Below are 22,341 nucleotides of genomic sequence, written 5' to 3'. Positions count from 1 at the left end.
AGAGAGAGAGAGAGAGAGAGAGAGAGAGAGAGAGAGAGAGAGAGAGAATTATAAGATATAAAATGGATAATTTTTATTATATTAAATTAAAAAGTTTTTTGCACCAACAAAACCAATCCAGCCAAGATTAGAAGGAAAGCAGAATACTGGGGTTGTAGTGGTGGTGGTGATTAGTTTTTACAGCAAGTATCTCTGATAAAGGCTTCATTTCTCAAATTGATAAATATAAGAGTATGAGTCAGTCATACTTGATAAAGGGTCAAAGGATATGAATAGGCAGTTTTCAGAAGAAGAAATCAAAGCCATCTATAGACATATGAAAAATGTTCTAAATTACTATTCATTAGAGTAATTAAATGAAAACAACTCTGAGGTACCACCTCACACCTCACTTATGTATACAAAAATATAGCAGCTCTTTTTATGTTGGCAAAGAATTGGAAATTGAAGAGATGTCTATCAATTGGAGGAATGGCTAAACAAGTTGTGGTATATGATTGTGATGGAATACTATTATATTATAAGAAATGATGAGCAGGAATGCCCTAATTAAAACCTGGAAAGACTTACAAGTACTGATGCAAAGTGAAGTGAGCAGAACCAGGAGAGCATTGTACACAGTAACAGCAATATTGTACAATGATCAACTGTGAATGACTTAGTTATTCCCAGCAATCCAATGATCCAAGATAATTTCAAAGGATTTATGGCGAAAAATGCTATCTACCTCCAATGAAAGAACTGGTGGAGTTTGAATGCAGATTGAAGCATACTTTTTCTTTTAAACTTTCTTTATTATTATTTGGGGATTTTGGGGGTCTGCATTTTCTTTCATAACATGGCTAATATGGAAATGTTTTGCAAGACTGCACATATATAATCTATATCAAATTGCTTCTCTTCTCAAGGAAGAGGGATCAGAGGGAGGGAAGGAAAGAGAGAGGGAGAGAATTTTGAACTCAAAATGTAAAAAAACAAATGTTAAAAACTTTTATATGTAATTGGAGAAAATAAAATATTTTTAAAAAGAAAGAAACATAGTAAGCAGGATGCTTTCAGAAAAACCTGGGAGGACTTACATGAACTGATGCAAATTGAAGTGAACAGAACCAGGAGAACATCGTACACATTGTACACAGTAACAGCAATATTGTATGATGATCAACTGTGAATTACTTAGTTATTCTTAGCAATGCAATAATTCAAGACAATTTTGAAGGACTTATGAAGAAAATTGCTATTTATTTCCAGTGAAAAAACTGATGGAGTCTGAATTCAGATTGAAGCATTCTCTTTTTTACTTTATTTTTCTTGGGTTCTTTTTGGCTACATTTTCTTTTGAAACATGGCTAACATGGAAATGTTTTGCATGACTGTACATATATAACGTATATCAAATAACTTGCCTTCTCAAGGAGGGGGGAGGGGAAAAAGGAGGGAGACAATTTATAACTCAAAATTAAAAAAAATAAATTTAAAAAAATTTTACATGTAATTGAGAAAACAATAAAATAAAATTTAAAAATCCCACTATACATAATGACTGCAATAATGTCAACAAAGAATAGACAAAATCTCACAATAATCAAAACTAAATATTGCAAAATTTAAAATAAGCATAGTTTGAAAGAAGAGACAGGAAAAGACACTCCCATCCTATTACTTTGCAGAGGTGGGAGGTCCATAAATGTTGCCCATTGCACATATTTTCTGACTTTTTCGAAGTATAGCTTAGTTATGCTAATTTTTCTTAAAAAAACACTACTTGTTTATATGAGATGGTTTTCTGGGAGGGGTAGAGGGAGTGATACTGGGGGAAACTATGGTAATGTCAAAAAAAAAGGACATCAATAAAATTATTTTATTTTATTCATTATTATTTTTTTTGAGGCAATGTTTTGATTTGTCCACGGTCACACAGCTAGTAAGTGTCTGAGGTTGAATTTGAACTCAAGATCTCCTGACTCCAGGGCCAGTGCCCTATCTACTGGGTTACCTAGCTGTCCCACTAAAAAAATTATTCAAAAAAAATTTTTTTAAAGAGAAAAGAGTACGAAGACAATCCAGACAGAAAGAACACATGAATTTGTTTGTTTGTTTATTTGTTTGAAGTAGAATTTTATTTTTTCCAATTACATGTAAAGATAGTTTTGAACATTCATTTTTTATAAGATTTTGAGTCCCAAATTTTTCTCCCTCTTTTCTTCCCTCCCCTACCACCTCCCCAAGATGGCAAGCAATTTGATATAGGTTATATTCTTTTTATTTTTTTTACTATATTTCCCTCCCTCCTATCCCACCTCCCACTTGTTCTATTCTCTACTTTAATCTCATCCCTTTTCAAAAGTGGGTGCTTCCAACTTTCCTCCCCCCCAGCCTTACCTCTCTTCCATCATCTCCTTCCCCTTCCCCCCCTACTCTCCTGTAGGGTGAGATACCCTATTTAGTGTGTATTTCATTCCCTCTCCTCAAGCCAAATTCAATGGGAATAAGGTTGACCCATTCCCTTTTGCCTTCCTATTCTTCCCCTCCATTGTAACCATTTTCCCTTGCCTCTTCTGTATGAGATGTATCTCTCCATCTCCTCTCATTATATTCCTCTCTCACCTCTTAATTTCACCTTTTAAGTATGATCCCTTTCTGTTAAATTGGTCCTGTGCCCTCTATCTATGTATACCTGTAAACATATATACACACGTTCACATATGTATTCATATGCCCATATACCCTCATATATAGACACATATATACATGATATAGGTTATACATGTGCAATCAGAACAAGTGGATTTGTAGGAGCCTTTAAAAACAAATTCTATTTTCTCCTCAAAAAAAAAAAAGACACATGGGAGCAAAAACTAATCCTGATAATTAGCAAATGTAGAAATTACATACATGTTGAACCACGAGGGGCATAGATGATATACTTGAATATCCTATCCAACAATAAGGATTCCAGTGTCAATCCCACACTCGGCTTATTGGTCATACTCTCCCCTCAACATCTGAGGGTACCTTGGAGAAACACTAAGCTCACTTTGGTTCCCAGAGAGCTAGTTGTCATCACCTGGTAACTCTTTTCCTTTTCTGGGGAAAATTTGTCTAGGGGTGGGGTCTTAGTGTACTTTTCCAATTAATCTTTTTATTTGGTCCCCATTTCACTGGGAAAAGTCTGTCTTCTTGTCTTGTTATATTTCCATGAAGTCATATTGTTATTGTTTGTTGTTCGTCCTTCATTCTTTTTTTTTTGAGGAGGAAGGAAAGGCAATTGGGGTCAAGTGACTTGCCCAAGGTCACACAGCTAGTTAAGGGTCAAGTGTCTGAGGCTTGATTTGAACTCAGGTCCTCCTGACTCTAGGGTCGGTGCTCTATTCATTGTGCCACCAGCTGCCCCTTGTCCTTCATTCTTGAAGAAGACTAATGACTTCAGGAAGGTGATGTCTTGACTTGCAAGTGAATTGGATTCAAGTGAAGCAGAGCTGTGCAAAATCATCAGCCTCACTCTCTCCTCCAGAGTCATATGAATCCAGTGGCAAGACATTGGTCAAGATGACTGGTGATGATCCAGGATGCAATGGGAAACCTTGGCCTTTTTTAAGTAAGGCCTTTCCCAGGTTTCAGTTTGTCTCAAACAATGCCCATTCAGTAAGAACTGAGGTAAGTTAGGTAAGAATTGAGGCAAAATATGGCCTAATTTGCCTTCACTAAAGAATCAGTCTGGAAGGGGAAGACCCTCAGAATTTCTGGCCAGAACCAAAAGTCATATTAGAACAGTATCATGAAGGAGATTACACAAGCATCATTTAACTGTATGCATTTTTTCGCTCATATCAGTAAAGGCAAAAGTAATAAAACCCGATATATTAAAACATGTACATTGTAGGTGGTATGCTTATGTTTCCTCCCATATTTAAGAAGTCCATAACCAGTTTATAGGAACCCTCCCCAGATTCAGGAATTTAGCTTATATCTCAATGTCAGTTATTCCCACTTGGAGCTAGCAGGCACCTCTCAGGTGCTTTTCCTCTCCCAGCCTTCTGAAAGGTAACTCTCCCCTGAGTAAGGAACTCTCTAGAGTACTTACTTATTTCTCTTCTGGCCACTTTCTTTTGCTGACTGTTCTCTTCCCTCTCCTCTGATCCTACTTTCTCATGACTTCCTTGTGTTGCTGGCATATGGGTTAGGCTATACAGGAACTAGATCACCCATCCCTAATAGAATGGTAGATTGGGGAGTCAAGGGCAGGCCCAGGCATGGAAAGGGACTCCTCCCATGTCTGTGATTCCTCTCTCTTGTCCTTGAATTCCTTGTCCCAGGCGGCTGTCTCCATCCTGTCTTACTTTTTACCCTACTCTGTACACTAATTCAGTTGTTCCCTGTTTTCTACTGCCAACACCCTCTTGATCAAAATCCCTGGGGCTCTCCCCCAGTACAATCCCAGTGAGAAAGGGCTACAGAATAAGGATTACTGCAAGTGTAACATATAGATAACATTACTTAAAGTCTTAGCACTGACTACCAATGTGTTTAGAGTATATGGGGGATTTGTTAAAAAGGCTTAGTTTGCCTTTTTAGTACTGAGGAGTTGAATGAATAAATCTGATTATATAGGAAGAAAGATCATCTAATTTTTACTTCATCAAGGAAGCTTTGCTGGAAGAGGTTGAGTTGCAGGACATTTTTAGAGGTAGGCAGGTTTATTTTGTAGATTGGCATGGATCCAAGACCACCTCCACCTATGTTATAATTATGTTCAGGGTCAGCTCTGTAAGGAGAGGAATCATTGAACAGGGGAGAGTGTTTCACGTTGTGGTATTTATCCATCCATGAGTCTTGTCTCCTGGAACTCATTATTAGCTTCACCATGGTAGGATCCCCGGGTTATACTTTTGTATGGCCTATGTAGTAGGCAGTCAGGGACAATATATATTGTATAGCATTGGAAGGAGAGAACTGATGAGAATGTTCGCTTATATGGAATAAAAAGCATTCAACTATTTGTCACAGTTACAGAATTTCAAAGATGCAAGATACATCAGTGACCATCTAGTTGAGGCCATCCTGGAAAAAGAATGCCCTCTATAGCATACCTAGCAAGTAAATATCCAACCTTAGCTAATTTAGCACAGTGCCTGGCACATAGTCAGTACTTAATACTTCCTTTCCTTCCTCCCTCCCTCCTTTCCTTCCTTCCTCCCTCCCTCCCTTGTTTTCTCCCTCCCTTCCTTCTTTTCTCCCTCACTTCCTCCATCCCTTCCTCCCTTCCCTCTCTCCCTCCCTCCCTCCCTTCCTTCCTTCCTTCCTTCCTTCCTTCCTTCCTTCCTTCCTCCCTTCCTTCCTTCCTTTCTTCCTGCCTTCCTTCCTGCCTTCCTTCCATCTCCTGACTTGAAGTCTTTGTCCTCTTTCCTCTCCCTGTCTATCTGGAATTTGTTTCTCCTCTCATCACCCTTGTTTGTAACCCTTGTTTCTTTCAAGGCACAACCCAGGTGTTACTTGGTTACCAGGTGTCACACAAGGGCCCTTTCTCAATGATTCATATGGTAGCTCTTCCCCTCTTGAAATTATTTACTTGTGTATATGGTGTGTCCACATGGGATCACAGGAGCATAGATTTAAGAGCTGGAGGGGACATTGGAGGCTAAGGTCCAACATAGATAGGTAGTCAACAGAAGATCTGAGATTCCAATCCAGGTTTTTTGATGCCAAAGCCTGCAGACTTTCCACTGTACCCTGTCACAGTCTACAGTAGAAGGCAAGCTCTTTGAAGGCAGGGACTATCTTAGTTTTGTCTTTGTATTCATAGTCTTCACTTAATAAATGTTTGACAAATTGAAGTTGAATCTTCTTCCATGTGATGACCCTTTACATACTTGAAGACAACTATCATATCCCCACTAAGCCTTTCATTTTCCAGGTTAAGCAATCCCAGTTCCTTTGGCTAACCTTAAATGGCATGAATTGGATATACCTCTTCATCCTAATCAATCTCCTTCAGGACAATCTCCAGTAGATCAATACTCCAACTAAAAGGGGGCCTCCTGGAGCTGAATACAATAGTCTAGATGTGGTCTGACCAGTCAGATTATAGAGGTGCTATTCATATCCTGTGAGGCTACTGCAGAGAATGAGGAGGGAAGCAGCTTCTGCTTCTGGTGCTACAGCCTCAGTATTTTCAGGCATCCTTTGCATCCTAAAAGATATGGATTTATGGAACATAATAGCTGGAAGGGTCTGTGAACTTAGTTTTTTGTTTAATATTTTAATAATTATATTTCAATATAATTGATTTCTTTTATAAATTTTGGTAATTTATTTTATGGATTTAACAAGTTTAATAAGACATTATTCTGAGAAGTAATACATAGCCTTCATCACATTATCAAAGGGGTCCAGGACATACAAAAAAAGTTAAGGACACCTGATTTATAGCTAGAAGGACTTCAGAGATCACAAGCCCTATCTCCTCATTTTATAGATGAGAAAAATGAGGTCCACTGAGGTTAAATGATTTGCAGAGAATCAGGTCAAACCAAGTCAAATCAACCAGTACTTGTTAAGTAATTGTATATATGCCAGGCACTGTGCTAAACACTCGAATTATGAGTTGGGTCACATAGCAAATAATTGTCTCAGGTAGGATTTGAACCCTTATCTTCCAGATTCTATGTTCAGCATGGAAATCAGAACTGAACCTTCATTCTTTAATGATAAAATGAAGGGTCTGGGAGAGGTATGGTGCTGTGGTGGATAGATTGTTGGATGTGGAATGTGGAAGACCAGTGAGTTGCCCAAGTTCACGTGGTGCAGAGCAGTACACAGACATGAGCTTTTTTGACTCCTAGCCCCAGATTCTATTTCCCTGCAGTGACTTCAACCTTTGAAGCTCAAGGACCAAGCAGCACAACCCAGCATATCTAAAACCCAAGGCAGGATCAGAGGGCAGAGCAATGATTACACAAGGCTGGAGATTGAGAAAAATAAAACCACATGGTGCCTGCATCAAGCTTGCGACAGGCCTGGCTTCCTCTGATATCCCAGGCTGGATTTTCTTCAACAGACAATTCAACAAATACAAGAGACTCCAGGACAATTCAGACCTATCAAGTACTTGAGGAAAACCAGCAACAAAAGGCTTAGGTATTGGAAAATTGGTGTTGGGTGTGTTCATCAGCAAATACCCAGCAGGCTTTCCCTTAGTACTGTCAGAGGCATCCTGTCAATCAAAAAAACATTTACTGAATGTCTTCTATGTACAGACTATTGGAGATACAAAAACCTAAATGTGATCCGTGCTCTCAAAGGGCATACTTACTGATTCATTGGGGAGATGAGTGATCTCCAAAGAAAAAGATAACTACAGGTGGAAGGCAATAAAAAGGGGGTGCTGAGTGAGTGGTATAGGTGCTCCAGTTCAGAGAAAGAAGGGATCATTGCGGTCAGGTGAATGAAAAGGATGGCATCTGAAATGTGCTCTGAAGGGATGGTAGAATTCTAAGCACTACAGAGGAAGGCAAGTGAAATGATCTCTCTGGGCCTCAATTTCCTCATCTGAAAAACGAAGGGGTAGAACAAATAATCCTTAAGATCCCTTGAGACTGAAATCTCTAAATCTATCCTGTGATACCAAGTTGGAGTTTGTGTGGAGGAAAAAAGAAAAAAGGAGTGGAGGCTCTCGGTCAGACAGGACACCCTTCTTTGTCCAGGAGCCCAGGTCACTACAGCTCCCCACTTTCCTCACATTCCAAGGGTGGACAGCTTTAGTGATCTCTCAGCCTTTTTCTGATGGTCCAAATCTATCCTGAGAGTTGAGAGGGGGATGCTTTTCTCATCTTTATTCTTCATGTGACAAACCAGGCCAGGGAAACTGTTACCTCTGGGGCATTAGGTCCTCAAACTGCTCATTCAGGACACAAGTCTGAAAGCAGGTCAGGGTGCCCAGGGCCCAGCTAGGGAGAGACAGTTGTCTGGGAAAGGGCAGAGCTGGAAGTCGAGACCTAACTACTGTATAAAGTTGCTGCTGTGGAAGTAAGAGGCTAAGGAGGTCACAACTGATCCTGCAAGCCTGACTTAACCCTTTCTGTGGTGATTCTAAATGCCAGCTGGCACTGTTCAGCAGGTCCCACTGTGTAACTGTGTAATGAGAAGGTTTTGGCAGTGGGGATGGGACAACACAAAACCCTCAAGGAGAATGCCAGCTCATGTCCAAACAGCTTGAGAGATAAGAGGGAAGACATGTCTACTGGGGGAGAAGAAAAGAGCCGGACACAATGTTTTGTGGCTGGAGGGGGAGGGATTTCATTTGGAAAGTAGTGGTTTGGAGTCCAAGTTGGAGGAAAGAACATAAACCAGCGTCTGATAAGAAGAGAGAGAGGAGCACTCCAATTTGCTGCAGCCTCACTGAAAATCATATAGTTATACCCGGAAAGGATCTTAAATTGAATTGCCCAGGCCCTCAGAAAGTTCAGTTGCTCCTGCTTCCAGAATTCCCTGTGTCTAAGGTACATTGTAATAATAGCTACCATTTATGTAGCACTTTAAAGTTTGCAAAACACTTTATCTCATCTAATCTTCACAGCAGCTCAGAGAGACAAGTACTATAGGTATTTGTTGTTGTTACCATTTTACAAATGAGAAAACTAAGGTTTGGCTAAAAGATTTGTATCCAAGGTTACAAAGGAGAGAAGTGTACTAAGGAAGCGGGATGGACAACTGGGTTTCTCCTAATTCCGATTTCAACTCTTTCCACTATATAACATTGCCTTCGTATCAGGGTAAATTGAAGTCCACGAGGGAAAGAGTCAAGCTCTGAAAGACGTTATGAGTCAGAGCCGGACCTGCCAAAAGAGCCCAGGTATCCTAATTCCCAGATCGCTGACAGGCCTGAGAGGGAGGGGACCAGATGGATGCAACCCATTGCAGAGAGAAGCCGCACAGGCCCCTGCTTTAACTCCTATAGCTTACCCTGCCTTCTTCTGCCTCGGACGCTCTCTTCTTTGCTTTTCTCCTCCTGGACCACTACTCTGATTAGACGGAGGAAGGCAGTGAGTGGTACCCAGAGCCAAAGAGGCACTACCGGCGGGTCCCAGGACCAGCCAACCAAGGAGGAGACAGGCTTGAAGAAAGAGGAGGGGGATGAGGGGCTGGGCTAGTGTCACGTCGCAGGAGTTGACCGGGCCGGAGGTTTAAACTCCGGCAGCTCCGACTCCGCCTCCTTCAAGTCCTAGCTCCTCCTGGTTCAGCCCATGCAGGGGCTGGCCCCATCTTAGACTTATCTGATTTACCCTCATCCTTAGCCTCTAGCCATCCATCTCCAGCCCCGCCCCGCCCCGACCCAGCCCGAGTGTTGGGCCGGTTCCGGAGCCCTCTCCTCTCCTAACCCAGGCTCTTCTCCGGACAGGTGGCTTCAGACTGCGGCCATGCATCCATGGTCTCCCATCCTACATCCTCTGACTCGGGGAAGAGCCCAGAGGAAAGAAAGGACCCGCCTCGCCTCGGGTTCCGGTCCCGGTCCCTGCCCCTCCTCGGCCCCATCCCCACAACCCCTCTTGGCCCCTTCGGTCCCGCCTCCATGCCCCGCCCAGGCTCCGGTCCCACCAATATCCAACCCATCCCGACCCCCACCTCGTCCCGCCCCTGGCCCCGCCCAGGCTTAGGCCCCACCGACACAACAACTCCTCCCAGCCCCTGTCAACCTTAGCCCCCCCACCCCAGAGTCCGGCCCCACCCCGATTCTGGCCCTACCAACTCCTCCCGGCCCCCTCGTCCCGCCCCCGGTCCCGCCCCCGGTCCCTCCCCGGCCCCAGAAATCTCTCCCCGCCTCCGGCTCCACCCCCCGCCGAAGTTTCTTCTTCTGGGCGAGCTGCGGGCGGGACAGACAGAGGGGAGTAGCCGCCGCCAGGCCGGGATGGGGGCGAGCAGAGCGGCAGGGGCCCCGTGGCGGACGGGCTAACTCCCGGGGCGGAGCGGCAGGAGCGGGAGCCGCCCGCCCGTCCCCCTCCTCACCCCCGCCTCCCGCTCGGCCCGGCCATGGAGGAGGAGGTGAGGCTGGCGGCAGGGGGCCCCCCGGGAGGGAGGGAGGGGGGGAGGAGAAGGGGCTGTCGAGCCCGGCCTCGGGGGGACGGGCGCGCCCCTGTCCGACTCCGGCCATCGGGCTCCAACCTCAGGCTGCTGGATGGCCTGGGCCGGGGTCGTCCTAGACCCCTCCCTTGGCTCTGCCCGGGGCTCTTCGATCCTAGCCGCGAATCTCCCCCTTGACCCGGAGGGGCGGTGACTGAGACGGGCGCCGGGTGCGCCCGGCTTAGTTCAGGGCTGTGGGCACCGGGCAGGGGCACCCGATCCTCTGACTGGGGCGAGACCGACCATGGGAGTCGAGGGAGAGTCCGGGGAGCAGACCGGGAGGAAGGGCGGGGGCGGGAGGCTAGTGGTTCGGGTAGCCCAGTGAGGATGCCTGCGAGGGCATGAAGGACTGTCGGCGCTGCTAATCCTCGGAGTAGAGGGAATGTGGGGTGGGGGTGGGGGTCTTCTTCTGTGCCCAGATCTCTGCCCCCTGCCCTGACTACCTCTCTTTTTCTGCCTCTGTCACCCCCACTCCGGCTCTGAAGGCGTGGACCACCTCCTAATTCAGGGTAGGGAAAAAAGCTTGCTGGGGTCTCCTAAATTCAACTCTACTCTTGTGGTAGGAGAAATACCCTGTAAGTGTGTTTCTGTGTCAGACTGTAAAGGGGGTGTCTGGCAGTGGAGGGGAGCCTTTCATTATAAGTTCTAAGACGCTGGTTGTTGGGGGAATCTAGACTGCCAGATATAACAGAGATCTGAGCCAATGTAACTATGTATCTTAGTAGATGAAGGGAGCTTGCCTGGTACAGAGAGGTTTTGGGAATGGTGCTTCTTGACACACACACCCCTGCTCAAGCTCAGGGGTGAGGGTTGGCCAAGAAGTTGCATTTTTCTACCCAGAAAAAGGTCCTTTATGTAGCTCCACCCACCGGACCACATCTGTCCTAGGGACACCGTGCGGCGGGGGTTGGGGGGAAGGAGGAGGGCAGAGACTGTTAACAAGACTGTGGTGGGTAGCCTGAGTCGTTGTTTCCCTTGGCTGAGCAGACAGACAGACCCACACGGCTGCAGATGATGTCTTCGGCTTTTAGTGTCCCCCCTTTTCCCCTCTCCTTCCCTTACTCTGCAGGGTGTGAGGAACAGCTTCCCTGTAGAAAAGAGAGCTAGAAGGAAAGTAGAGAGGGGGAGGGTGGCAGTGGGAAAGAAGTGTCAGCTCTGATGGCAGGCCACAGCCCTTTTCCCAACTTGTTCTAGGATTTCCTTAAGCCTTTTAATCAGAGACAAAGTGCAAAGGGTCCTAGAATTTCCCTTTCTTAGAAGGGTCATGGTGGCTTGGGGATGTGAGAAAAAGTTTCTTTTATTTAGGTAAGTGGAGGTAGATTTGAAGAAGGGAACTTACTTGACCTTTCTTAATCTTCCATCAAGAGGAAATCTCTGGAGTCTCAGATTCCAGGGAAAACAGAAAGCAAGAGCTCAGAGGTCAAAGGCTAGAGATGGGCTAAGAACTTGGCTCCTTTCTCTTGGTCAGGGTGGCCTGAGTCCTTGTGATCAGGGGGAAGATGTAGAGTCCTCATGGAGTTAGGAGGAGTCTAGTGGTGCCATAATGGTCCTTGGCACTCTCTGAACCCAAGTTCCTAACCCCTGACTGAAGTGATAGCTGAGCATACCAAGATCCTGACTGACTTGGGTCAGAAACCTTTCATATATGATCAGCTGGAAACAACTATTTGATCAGAGAAATAATTGTCTTTCCTCCCTGTTGTCTCAGTGGTCATGTCTTTTCGGATAACACCATGGTTAGACGCTAGACTGGTGTTAGAGAGATTCTAGTCCCTTCTCTGCCATTCATTCGGTAACCTTACTATATACCTGGCATTATGCTAGGTGATAAAGTTTACAAAGACAAAAACCAAACATTCTTTGCCCTCACAGTACTCAACTTCCATAGGGGAAAACATTTTAATAAATAAAAAATATAGAAAAATAAATGCAAGATAATTTCTTGGGAGAGCCTAACAGCTGGAGGATCTGGAAAAGCCTCATATAGAAATAGGAATAGTACTTTTCTTCTTTAGTCTACAGTGTCTTATCTGTGAAGTGAGATGGTTTATAGGATCATGGGCTTAGACCTTAGTGGTCATCTAACTCAGCCCTCTCTTTTTACAGATAATAACAGTGAGACTCAGAAAGGTTAAGTGACTTGTCCATACTCTATTAGATCCCTTCCAGGTCAAATAGTCTTTTCTTCTGCTTGGATTCCCAAACCCTTCTTGCTAAGTTGGGTTAGCATGGCCAACATTGGGAGAGGATGATCTGGTTTCTTACCAGTGGGTAGTTGGGACAGGAGCCAGTCCCCAAACTATCTCAGTCAGAGGCTTAGAGACCCTGGACCCATCCTGTTCCTCATTAGAGATTACAACTGGAATGAAAAAAGTGAAAATACGGTATTCAGTTTTTTCCCTCATCCTCCCATCTGCCATTTTGGTCACTATTACTGGAGTCCTCATCCCTTATTCCCTCCCCTCAAATTTGGAAGTCATTGGGTGGCTAGGAGTACCAGCCCTGGAGTCAGGAGGACCTGAGTTCAAATGCGGCCTCAGACACTTAACACAAAAACTAGCCATCACTTAACCCCAATTGCCCTATCTTCCCCCTCCAAAAAGCAAAAAAATAAAAAATAAAAAAATTGGAAGTCATCTTCAATACCTATCTTCTCACCTCCCTAATATCTACCTTGGTACCAAATCCTAATCATTTTTATCCTAAATTATTTCTCAGCTCTAACTTTTTCCTCCCCAGGCTCACAACCACAGTCCTAATTCAGGCTTTCATCTCCTCCTACCTGGACAATATAGCTTCCTCTTCATCTTGTATAGGGAAGTGAAGAAAGTCTCTCTTTAGCATCATTTTGATACTGCCACTCCCTTTCCCAGAAACTCTTGTCTTCTCTCAGTTTCTTCTGAATCAAATTTCAATTCCTGGGCATGTCTTTTTCTAACCCTTGTATTCTTTGCTCCAGTCTATCCAGTCTTATTGTTCCCTGCACACCTCTTCTCTTTTTGCAGAGGCTGTGTTGGGTCGTGGATAGAACACTGGACTGATTGAGGTCCTAGGTGCCAGCTTTGCTACTAAGTAGAATTTTCAGCCAGTCATTTCATCTCTGTGGTCTCATTTCTTGATATATAAAATGAGGAGTTTGGAATTGGCAATAAGCTCCTTTCCATGTCTTGTGTTATATGATCTCTGAGATTTTTCCCAGCTTTAATATTCTATGATGCTGATATACCTGGGAACATTTCTTATCCTTGATATGTCCTCACCCTTATGATTGTCAAAGTATGTCCTTTTTCCACCTTTAAAAGTGCTCAGAAGCTACTTCCTAAGAAAGTAGATTTTTTTCCCCCAGACTTGACTTTTAGACATTCTAGGAGCATCTAGTCCTAGCCTTTGCCATTTCTAATTTACCTAGTACCTATGTATTATTCATCAGGTTAAAATTTTGTTGCATTTGACTAAAGGAAGTTCAATGTATAGGGTCCTCTGCAACCAATTTATCACAATTGGCCACCCTTGAGCCATGGATGAGGCTACCACTTTTTTGTTTAGAAGAACATGTAGTTTGGTCACTCTGTCCCTGACTGAAAAACCTCCCCTATAGCAGTTATGGTGGAATCTTGTCCTTGGCTCTCAGATGCTCCTGGGAAAGAAAAGGAGTCCTGACGCTGAGTGGTTGGGATGTAGCAGAAGGTACCCAAAGTGTACTCAAAGGATTCCATGGAGACCTGATGATTGGGAAGAGGAAAGAGGAAGAGAAAAACAGAAAAGGCCGTGGTCAGCCGGTCAGTGAGTGAGAGGAGAGGCAGCCGTGAAACTAGGCTGAGAAGGACAAAGCCTTCACTGTGGCAGTAGCTTGCTGTGCCAAGGAAAGGGGATGGCTTATTAAAACTTCCGGGTGCATTGCCAATCCCCTGACCTCATGGAGTAGGGGGGAGGGTGGCTCTGAGGGGGAGGAGGCAGGTGGAACAGAGTGACAACAGAAACACAGCATATCCAGACTTAGCCATCTGCGGGGATGGGTGGGGGGGGGAAGATGACCATGTGCTATGTGTGTGGAGATGGTGATGATGTGCAATAATTAAAACCATTCCTTCCTACGCTGGGTCACACTGTTTCCTATGACTGTCCTTTCCTCATTCTCCCAATCTAAATCTGTGGTAGAACATGAAGAGTGTGCTGGATTTGGAGTAGGAGGCCTTGGGTTCTAGTCTTAACTCTCCTTATTCTTTGGTAGAGTATGCCAGAGTATGTGACCTTGGATAAGTCATTTCCTGGACCAATTTCTTCAAGATGAGAGGGCTAGACAAGATGTTCTCTTTTACTTCTAAGTTCTATGATCCTTCATGTCCTTCAAGGCCTAAACATAAGTCCTACCTCATAGACTTAGATTTGGGGCTTGTAGCCACCTCAGCTCTCTTCTGGTGTGAATGCCACATTTCACACATGAAGAAACCGAAGTCCATAAAGCTGAAGCAATTCACCAAAGGCTTCATCCCTAGCATGCATCAGAGCCAGGATTCAAACTCAGGCTTCTTACTACAAATTTTACTGCTTCTTTCCATGGCACAGCAGATTGATGTGATCCACATTTCTGGAGCGCTGTACTTTTCAGCATTAACATTCTGCACTAACCACCTTCCTGTAGGCATTCCAGTAGCCCCCCCACCCTAGCCTTCACTGTATCTAATTGATCTAGCACCAGGGGTATGTTGGAACGTTCTCATGCTGGCTGTGATGATTGTGAAATTTTCAGTGTGAGCATCTCAGAAACCAGTAGACCACAGATCAGGGTTTGATTTATTGTTTTGTTGATTGTCTGGACTTAAGAAAGAGATGGAAAAAAATTTTAAATGCAAATTAAACTTAAAAGTGTATCTTGCACATATTTCCCTTCCCCCCCACCAAAGAGCTAGTTGTTAGACATTTTATCAGCACACTCCCTGCCTAATACTTGTATATTATTTGTTCACTTGGTTTGCCCAGCATTTGAGGGGGAGAGAGAAGGACAATTCAAAGATGTATCCTAATGGTTCCTTGCCTTCAAGGAGTTTATAATCTACTTAGGAAGATAAGACACAAACCAAATAATCTTCTGAAGCTTCATATGCTAAAATACAAAATGAACAGTATAAAAAGTAAATTCAGTAAATGTTCAGGGAAGGGAGGAATCCCTGTGGGCTGGAGTGGTTCGGGCAGGATCTTGGATTTGGAGTTGGAAGGGATCTTAGAGTAGACTATCCTTCTTCTTTTACAAATGAGGAAATTGAGGCCCAGAGAAGTGGATAGTAAGCTTTGTAGCTGGCTTATGAACCGGGTGCACTAACTCCAGATTCAGTGCTCTTTCCAAGGCTTAGTAGAGGAGGTGGAACTAGAGCTTAGTGAGGAAAGAGAGACTTTGTCCATCAATTCTTTCCTGCCCCTTTTTGATTTTCTCTTGCTAAAGGAATTCCTTTAGCATCCAGTCTGTACCACACAATCTAGCACCACATTTTCCCTGTCTTGTGTGACAACGTAATCATTTCCTAGGCTTTAACCATGTTTCTAGGATTGCTTCCTATGGTACATGATGTAAGCTTTCTATACCAACTAGATTGTAAGCTTCTTGAGAAAGGTCTGTATCATAAGACATCTCCTATATCACCCACAGCTAGGCATTCAGTAGTTGTTGGAACCTGAGTTTGCTGAAATTGGGGTTGCTGCTATCCTGTCCCTAACTGTTCTGATCCCACTGCTATCCCAGGAAGATTGGGTCTGAAGACAGATCATCAGAAACCCAGAGAGGAACAAGGAAATGCAAAAATGCCATTTTAAAATTCTGCTTGCCTCTTTTCTAAGTGTGGGCAGTGGAGGGGGTCCTGGATTTCTTCTGGTCCTTGGGTTTGTGCACTGGACTTGTATCATGTCCTGCAGAAATGTCATCTATCTGGTAGTTACCCAACCTGATAAGTCCCTGGAGAAGAAGCCTGGCCTCATTGTCCTGATGTTCTATGTCAGCCCTTGAGTGGAGCCGTGATCTCCATGTGGAGGTTGTCTTAGTACATAGTGCAGACATTCCATGCCTTCTCATCTTGTGTTACTCTTGGTCCACTGGGGGTTCATTCAATGAGTTGGAGTTCATCTTTTCAGTCAATAAACATCAATCAAACATTTATTAAGTGTTTCCTAAGTGCTACGTAACTGTGCAAAGCGCAGAGGATGAAAAAAAACCAAAGGGAAGCAGTCCCAACCTTCAGGGGGCTTAAATTCCATATGGGTGGTCCTCCAGTCTTGTTGCCTGATTGGCCCATCTCCTTTTACCAATCAAATGTCTCCTGGATGATATAAACTCATATCCCAATAGCTTGGGTCATATCTTGGTAACCTATGTTCCAAAACTACTAGGGGGAAATCTGAGGATCCCACTGTTCATTTGATGAAGACATTTTCTAGACTTCCAGGCCAGCACCAGATTCTGAGCATCTAAGTAGAAACTATCTAGTATTTGAATTAGTGGAGGGTAGGATGCACGTGGGGAGATAGACTAGGGTGGGATGCCTTCTTGTTTCCTTCCAGAAGGGCTTGAAAACAAGAGAACTTGCCCAAGAAGGCTGTGCTTCTATATGAACTCTTTGGTTTCTTCATTTCTCCAAGTGCAAAGGAAAGAGAATTGGACATGGAGTCAGAAGGGCAGGTTCTGGTCTAAGTCTCTGTGACTTCCCAACCATGTGACTATGGGCAAGTCACTTAACGTCAGTTTCTTCCTTTGTAATATGTAAACGCTTTAAAAAAATGCTGAACATAAAATTTATCTCATAGGATTATGTGAGGAAAGTACTTGGTATATTGTCCGGCACTTTACCAATATGAGCTGGTTGGGCACTATTCAAGGAACTCATTTCTTTCATTTGAAGTACTGGGCTTGTTCTGTCCCAGAAATTAGATAGAGGTGCTGGGGTGGGGTGATAACTAGACCCTGCTGTGGTTCTCCATGCCATTTCTTCTATCTAAGGGACATAGTGCCAGTTAGAGCTTGGACTGGTGAAAGCTGAGAACCCTAAAAGGATCTCTTGCTTCTGGAGGAGCTTTAGATGGGACTCAACTCAATAAGACAACAGGTTCCAAGTCAGAGAAATGACCTTGGCAAAAAATCCCAAGAGAGAGCCCTATAGCATGGGATTCTTTGATTTTGCCCTCAATTCAGAAAAGGATTCATGAATGCCAGAAGAAAAGGTGCAAGAGGTGTGGGGCGTATGGAGACAGTCAGTTAGGACTTTCTGCACTATAAGAGGGAGATTCTTCCTGATGGGTAGCAAAGCTCTGCTCTGCTCCAAACAGGGTGCTTCTGTGAACATTTCAGGAGACAAAATAAATTTGCATATGTGTGTTCTTCCAAAGGCAGCTTTTCTGGCTGTTTCCATAGGGCCAGAAGAGATGAACTCACCCATGAAGAGGAGGAAGAGGAGGAGGATGGGTACAGCCACTTTTACTTTTGATTGGGCCTTTTTTTTTAGTTTTATGTAAATAATAAAGTGTCCAAAATTAGTAAATGCTAATTTTCATCTAGCATCCTCCAGATTTTGACACCTCCCCTCTTCCCCACATAAACTCACACTGGGTATACACAGTCATGCAAACTTGAGAGAGTCTAAGTTGTCAGCTAAAATGGGTGTAAAATTTAAAATCCTGAAATGCCCAGCAAAAGCTACTGGGAGAAAGTTTCCAGTGTAAAAATGGTTGACATCCCAATTTCATCAGGGTCCATGTTATGTTTTTAACTATGTCTTAGGGTGACTGTCCTCCCATGGTAATCGAGAGCCAGTGGTTGGGGATTAGGGAAGCTCCCTCCCATCTTGGCTCTGGAGTCTCTTCCTCATGTGGGCGTGTCCATTGCTATCATTTCAGGGCATGAAGGAGGGTGGTGAAAAGCTCCGAGGTGCCCAGATGGCAGATAAGGCTGGATGGATCAAGAAGAGCAGTGGGGGCATCCTGGGACTTTGGAAAGACCGATATCTCCTGCTCTGCAAGGCACAACTTCTTGTCTACGAGAACGAGGTGAGAACCCAGCGGGCTCCGTCAAGATGTAACTGTAAGACTTAAGATGTAACTGTAAGACTTGGGGATCAGAATAGCAAATTGGGGAGGGTCAGGGTAGAGTAACAGGCTGGAGGATGTGAAGGCTAGAAGATGGGAGGGTTGTCCATCCTAAAAACCAAGGAAGAAATGGGAAGGCAGCAGAATCTAGTGAAGAGGTCAGAGTAGGAGTCAGAGCCATGTGGCACAGTGGGTAGATTGTTGGACTTGGAGTCAGGAAGAACTGAGTTCAAATCCCTCCTTATGCTTATTAGCAATGTGACCCTGAGGCAAGTCACTTAGCCTTGCTTAGCTTCGATTCCCTTATCAGTAAAACGGAAAGAATAATAGTGCCTATCCCACAGCTGTTGTGAGGAAGAACTGAGAACATATGTGTGCAAAGTGCTTCCTAGGTCTTCAAGTACTTCTGTAAATGCTGCTGTGTCTAACATACTGTGTGACTTTGGGCAAATCACTTACTTCCTCTGGGTTTTGCTTTCTGCATTTGCAAAATAAGGGTAATGATACCTGTTCTGCCTCCATCCCAGAGTTATTTTGAGTAACAAATGATATAACAGATAGGCAAAGCATGTTATAAGTGCAGGATAGTATCATTAGCATTTTTATTGTTAATAAAAATAATGATTATGACCATCATCACAGTGGTCTTAGTGATAAACCGAGGTGGAATTCAGCCAAAGGAACATGGCTGGAGTTCTTTCTGAGCCCCACCCTGGAACAGCCATTCAGTCATATTGTTTTCATTCCCAGCACTTCCTAAAGAGCTCTGCTTATGTCTCAGCCTCCTGTTTCCTGTACAATCTCGGATACTTTATCTATTCTGCTGTTGGTTTAGCAACATGCTGTGTGGACGTGATGACCCTGAAGGAGATGCTCGGACCAGATCAGTTTCCAAAGGCTTTACAAAGTATCTCCTTCCCTGATGATTAGAGAGGAGGCAGGAAAAGTGTGAACATTTTTTCTATGGATTTACATCACTGTTTTCCAGACTGACTTGTCAGGACACTTCAGTATTGAGGCTGAAGGGTTTAGAACCATGATGAAGAGGGGAGTGGGAGTGACTGGCGAGTGTGTGAAGTGGGCCTATGTATAGGGATATCTGATCCATCTCCATTTCTCATTGATCAAGCATTCTCTGGGAATGAAGGGTTTCACAGAATTGAACTTTTCATATTAAATTAAATTCAGTGAGCATTATTAATTAATATAAAATTGAATAAGATATGGTCCCTGAGCTTGTAATCTACTTAGAGAGATGATAAGGTCACTAGTAACTGTAATTCGAAGTAGAATGTCTTAAGTGCATAGAGATATGCAGACAGTGCTATGAAGAATCTCTGGATGGAGAGATTGCATACTGCTAGGAAGGTCAGAGAAGGCTGAAAGTAGCTTTTTTTTTTTTAACTGTTAAAAATTATTTTGCTGTAACAATTTTGAATGGGAAGTCTTTATAAAATATGTTATAATCTATTAAATAGGGAATACTAAACAACTTTAACCTCTTCTTGATGACTCAGGGTCATCCTTACAAGCATCCATTATTGTATTGCATACATTTCAATACTCTTAGTTTTTCTGTCTCTCTCTTCAGTGTCAGGCTGTCAGCTGTCACCTCTACTGTCATTGTGCCTGCCTCTAATAGCACCAGCCCCTGCTCCCTTTCCTTTGCTGCTTCTAACCATCTGACTTGAGAACCTACATTAAGTTTGTTAGAAATGTTGGTTAAGTAAGAGTCAATAAAACTCTCTGGGAGGTCCTGAGGAATAAAGTCCAAGGCTTTTGTGGAAGGACTAAGTAACAGCACTTTCAGGGGCTAAAGGACTGAGATGATCATGTTTGACCTCTGAATACATGAGATGTTACTGTACATGGGTGGGGGGTGAAATTAGATGAATGTATCAGAGAATAGCTAGCCTGAGGAGCTGAGGAAGCAGGAGACCTTCCTCTTATAGAGTTTTATGGTATGTCTCAACAAGTTCACAAATGTGTCACAGACTAAAAAAAGTTGAGAAGCCACAAATTTAGATTCTTGTCAAAAGGTGCTGCCTTTGCAGGGCTTCTCATTCTCTACTTGCCCAAGTCCAACTCAGGGAGTATAGTGCTTGGGGGAAACAGAAGCAGTGGGTGAGAATGCAGACACACCTCCAGATGTATCAGACGCCGATGCTGCTGCCATTGCCAAATTTGGATGTGCCTGAGCTGGAAACATGGATGTGTGGTGGTATTTTTATAAAGGAATGGTCTTGTCACAGCTCAGCTTCCCAGTTGCTGTGGGGATGAGTGACAGCCCAGCTGTCAGACTCTGTCGGGTATGCCCTTGGCCACATCTGGTGGGAGCCTGGACCATACTAAGCTGAGGAATGGAGAAAATTCCACTTACCTATTGCTTCATCCGGATCTGATTTAAGAAGAAGAGAGAAAAATTCAATTAAAAATAAAAGGATCACTATTTGAAATGCAAACACAATTTCAAGAATTTAATACTTTGGGGAAGGGGGATGGAAGGGGATTTGGCTGTGGGGTAGGAATTAAGAAATGTCTCATAACACACTTCTTTCCCCTCCCTTTTCTTTTCTTTCTCTCTCTCTCTCTTTTTTTTTTTTTTTTTTGGAGACAAGGAACAGGGATCCTAAAGAATGTTTCTGGCTCTCTCTCCCTTGCTGTCAGAGAAGCTGATATTCCAAAGATCCTTCTCCTAATGCTTTGGGTTTGTTGTCTGAGGGGGTAGTTTTTTGAGCTGTAGAAGGTCAGGAATGATTCAGCAATTTGAGCTGAGATGAAGCTTAGAATGCCCAGAAATTCTCCCCCAGCTGGGGTGGGTATGAGCAGGCAGCTGGTAGCTAGCTGGCCATTCAGGAATAACATCCTTTGGCAATGGCAGTGGCAGAGGGCTGGCTTTACTTCCCCTAACCTCCAACCTTGGCTATAATTTTCCAACATGTGTATCTTAGAGAGGGGTGGAGGGGAGAGGAGGAAGGGGGGGGAGGGGTTTCCATGTTTGAATTTGTCCAGCTAGAAGGTGGCCTCTGCAGACCTGTGAATAGCACTAGCTTATCATATAAATTGCTTTGGAGTTTTCTATTTTCTCTATCAGGATCGGCCTCTTCAGAGTCCACAGGGAAGTCCCTAATTCAGTCAGTCAGTCCTCATATATGACTTCATCATTTAGCAGGCAGTGTTATAGAGGCAAGGATAGGACTAGAGGTCAGGAGCCTCAGATTGGAATGCTGGTTCTGACATAATCCTGGCTGTGTGACTCTGGGCATGTCCTGTTACCTCTTTGAGCCTCAGTATCTTCCTCTGGAAAATGGGAATAATAGTACTTGTGCAGAGAGGAACAACCCCCCCCCCCCCCCATGTTTCCATGTTTTTTTACATTTGAACCATCTACTTGATGTCAGTGCTGTGAAGAAAGCACTTTGTAAATCATAATGTGCTGATTTTCTATAGATGCCAGATAAGGAATGCGTCATTGCTGCAGGGAGAGAGATCACTGTGGACTGGGGTGTTGGAAGGCTTTCCAGGGTGGGAGTAGGGCTACTTGAGCTAGGTCTTGAAGGATAGGACTGGGTAGAGTGGAGCCAGGAAGGAGGAATACACATAAAAAGCCTGAGTTTGCCGGTGGTGGTGATGCAGGACAGCTTCCCAGACCTTGAGCACCTTGAGACAACAGCATTCTCAAAGACTGAAGAACCAGATTTTTATGTCAACAAAGCAGCTCAGATATAAACTTCTACACGTGAATTATCAAGACATGTCAGTGCATTTCTTCAGCAATGCCTTATAGGTGACAACTGCATCTTCAATCCTTAGCTCAGGTTAGCAAGATCCAGAAATAGTCAGGCCCTTTGCTGTTTCCTGCTGGCTCTCTCTGTGGTACCCAGTCTCACCTTCTCTGCTGGTAGTGGCTGCCTCTTTTAGGGTGCCTGGGTTACTGGAGGATTCAGCCCCAGGCACAGTGTGTTCCAGGCCAGACCAGATCGACTTCTGCTACTTCAGAACTCCCTCCGGGAAGACAAAGCCACACCCAGGAAGAATGCTTTAACTTAGTCACACCCAGGGGATAAACCAATTAACTAGTGTTTTGTGAGTGAGAGAGACAGAGAGAGAGAGAGAGAGGGAGAGAGAGAGAGAGAGAGAGAGAGAGACAGAGAGAGA

The 22,341-nt window shown here is 44.1% G+C and overlaps 1 protein-coding gene across 1 annotated transcript in view; it reads left to right on the top strand.

The window, feature by feature from the left end:
* The first annotated feature begins 9,878 nt into the window (after positions 1-9,878).
* Positions 9,879-22,341, top strand: part of PLEKHO2 (pleckstrin homology domain containing O2) — a 40,918-nt gene continuing 28,455 nt past the window's right edge. The window contains exons 1-2 of the mRNA XM_069098312.1: positions 9,879-10,038; positions 17,995-18,144. Of these exons, the coding sequence (XP_068954413.1) occupies positions 10,027-10,038; positions 17,995-18,144 (162 nt within the window). The 5' untranslated portion in view covers positions 9,879-10,026. The remainder of the gene's footprint in view (positions 10,039-17,994; positions 18,145-22,341) is intronic.

This window comes from Petaurus breviceps, unplaced genomic scaffold, assembly GCF_028583685.1.
Source record: "Petaurus breviceps papuanus isolate PSGF00001 unplaced genomic scaffold, PetGlider_PUasm1.0 37, whole genome shotgun sequence".
In the NCBI taxonomy this organism is placed as follows: domain Eukaryota; kingdom Metazoa; phylum Chordata; class Mammalia; order Diprotodontia; family Petauridae; genus Petaurus; species Petaurus breviceps.
This window is presented reverse-complemented; position numbering and strand designations above follow the sequence as displayed.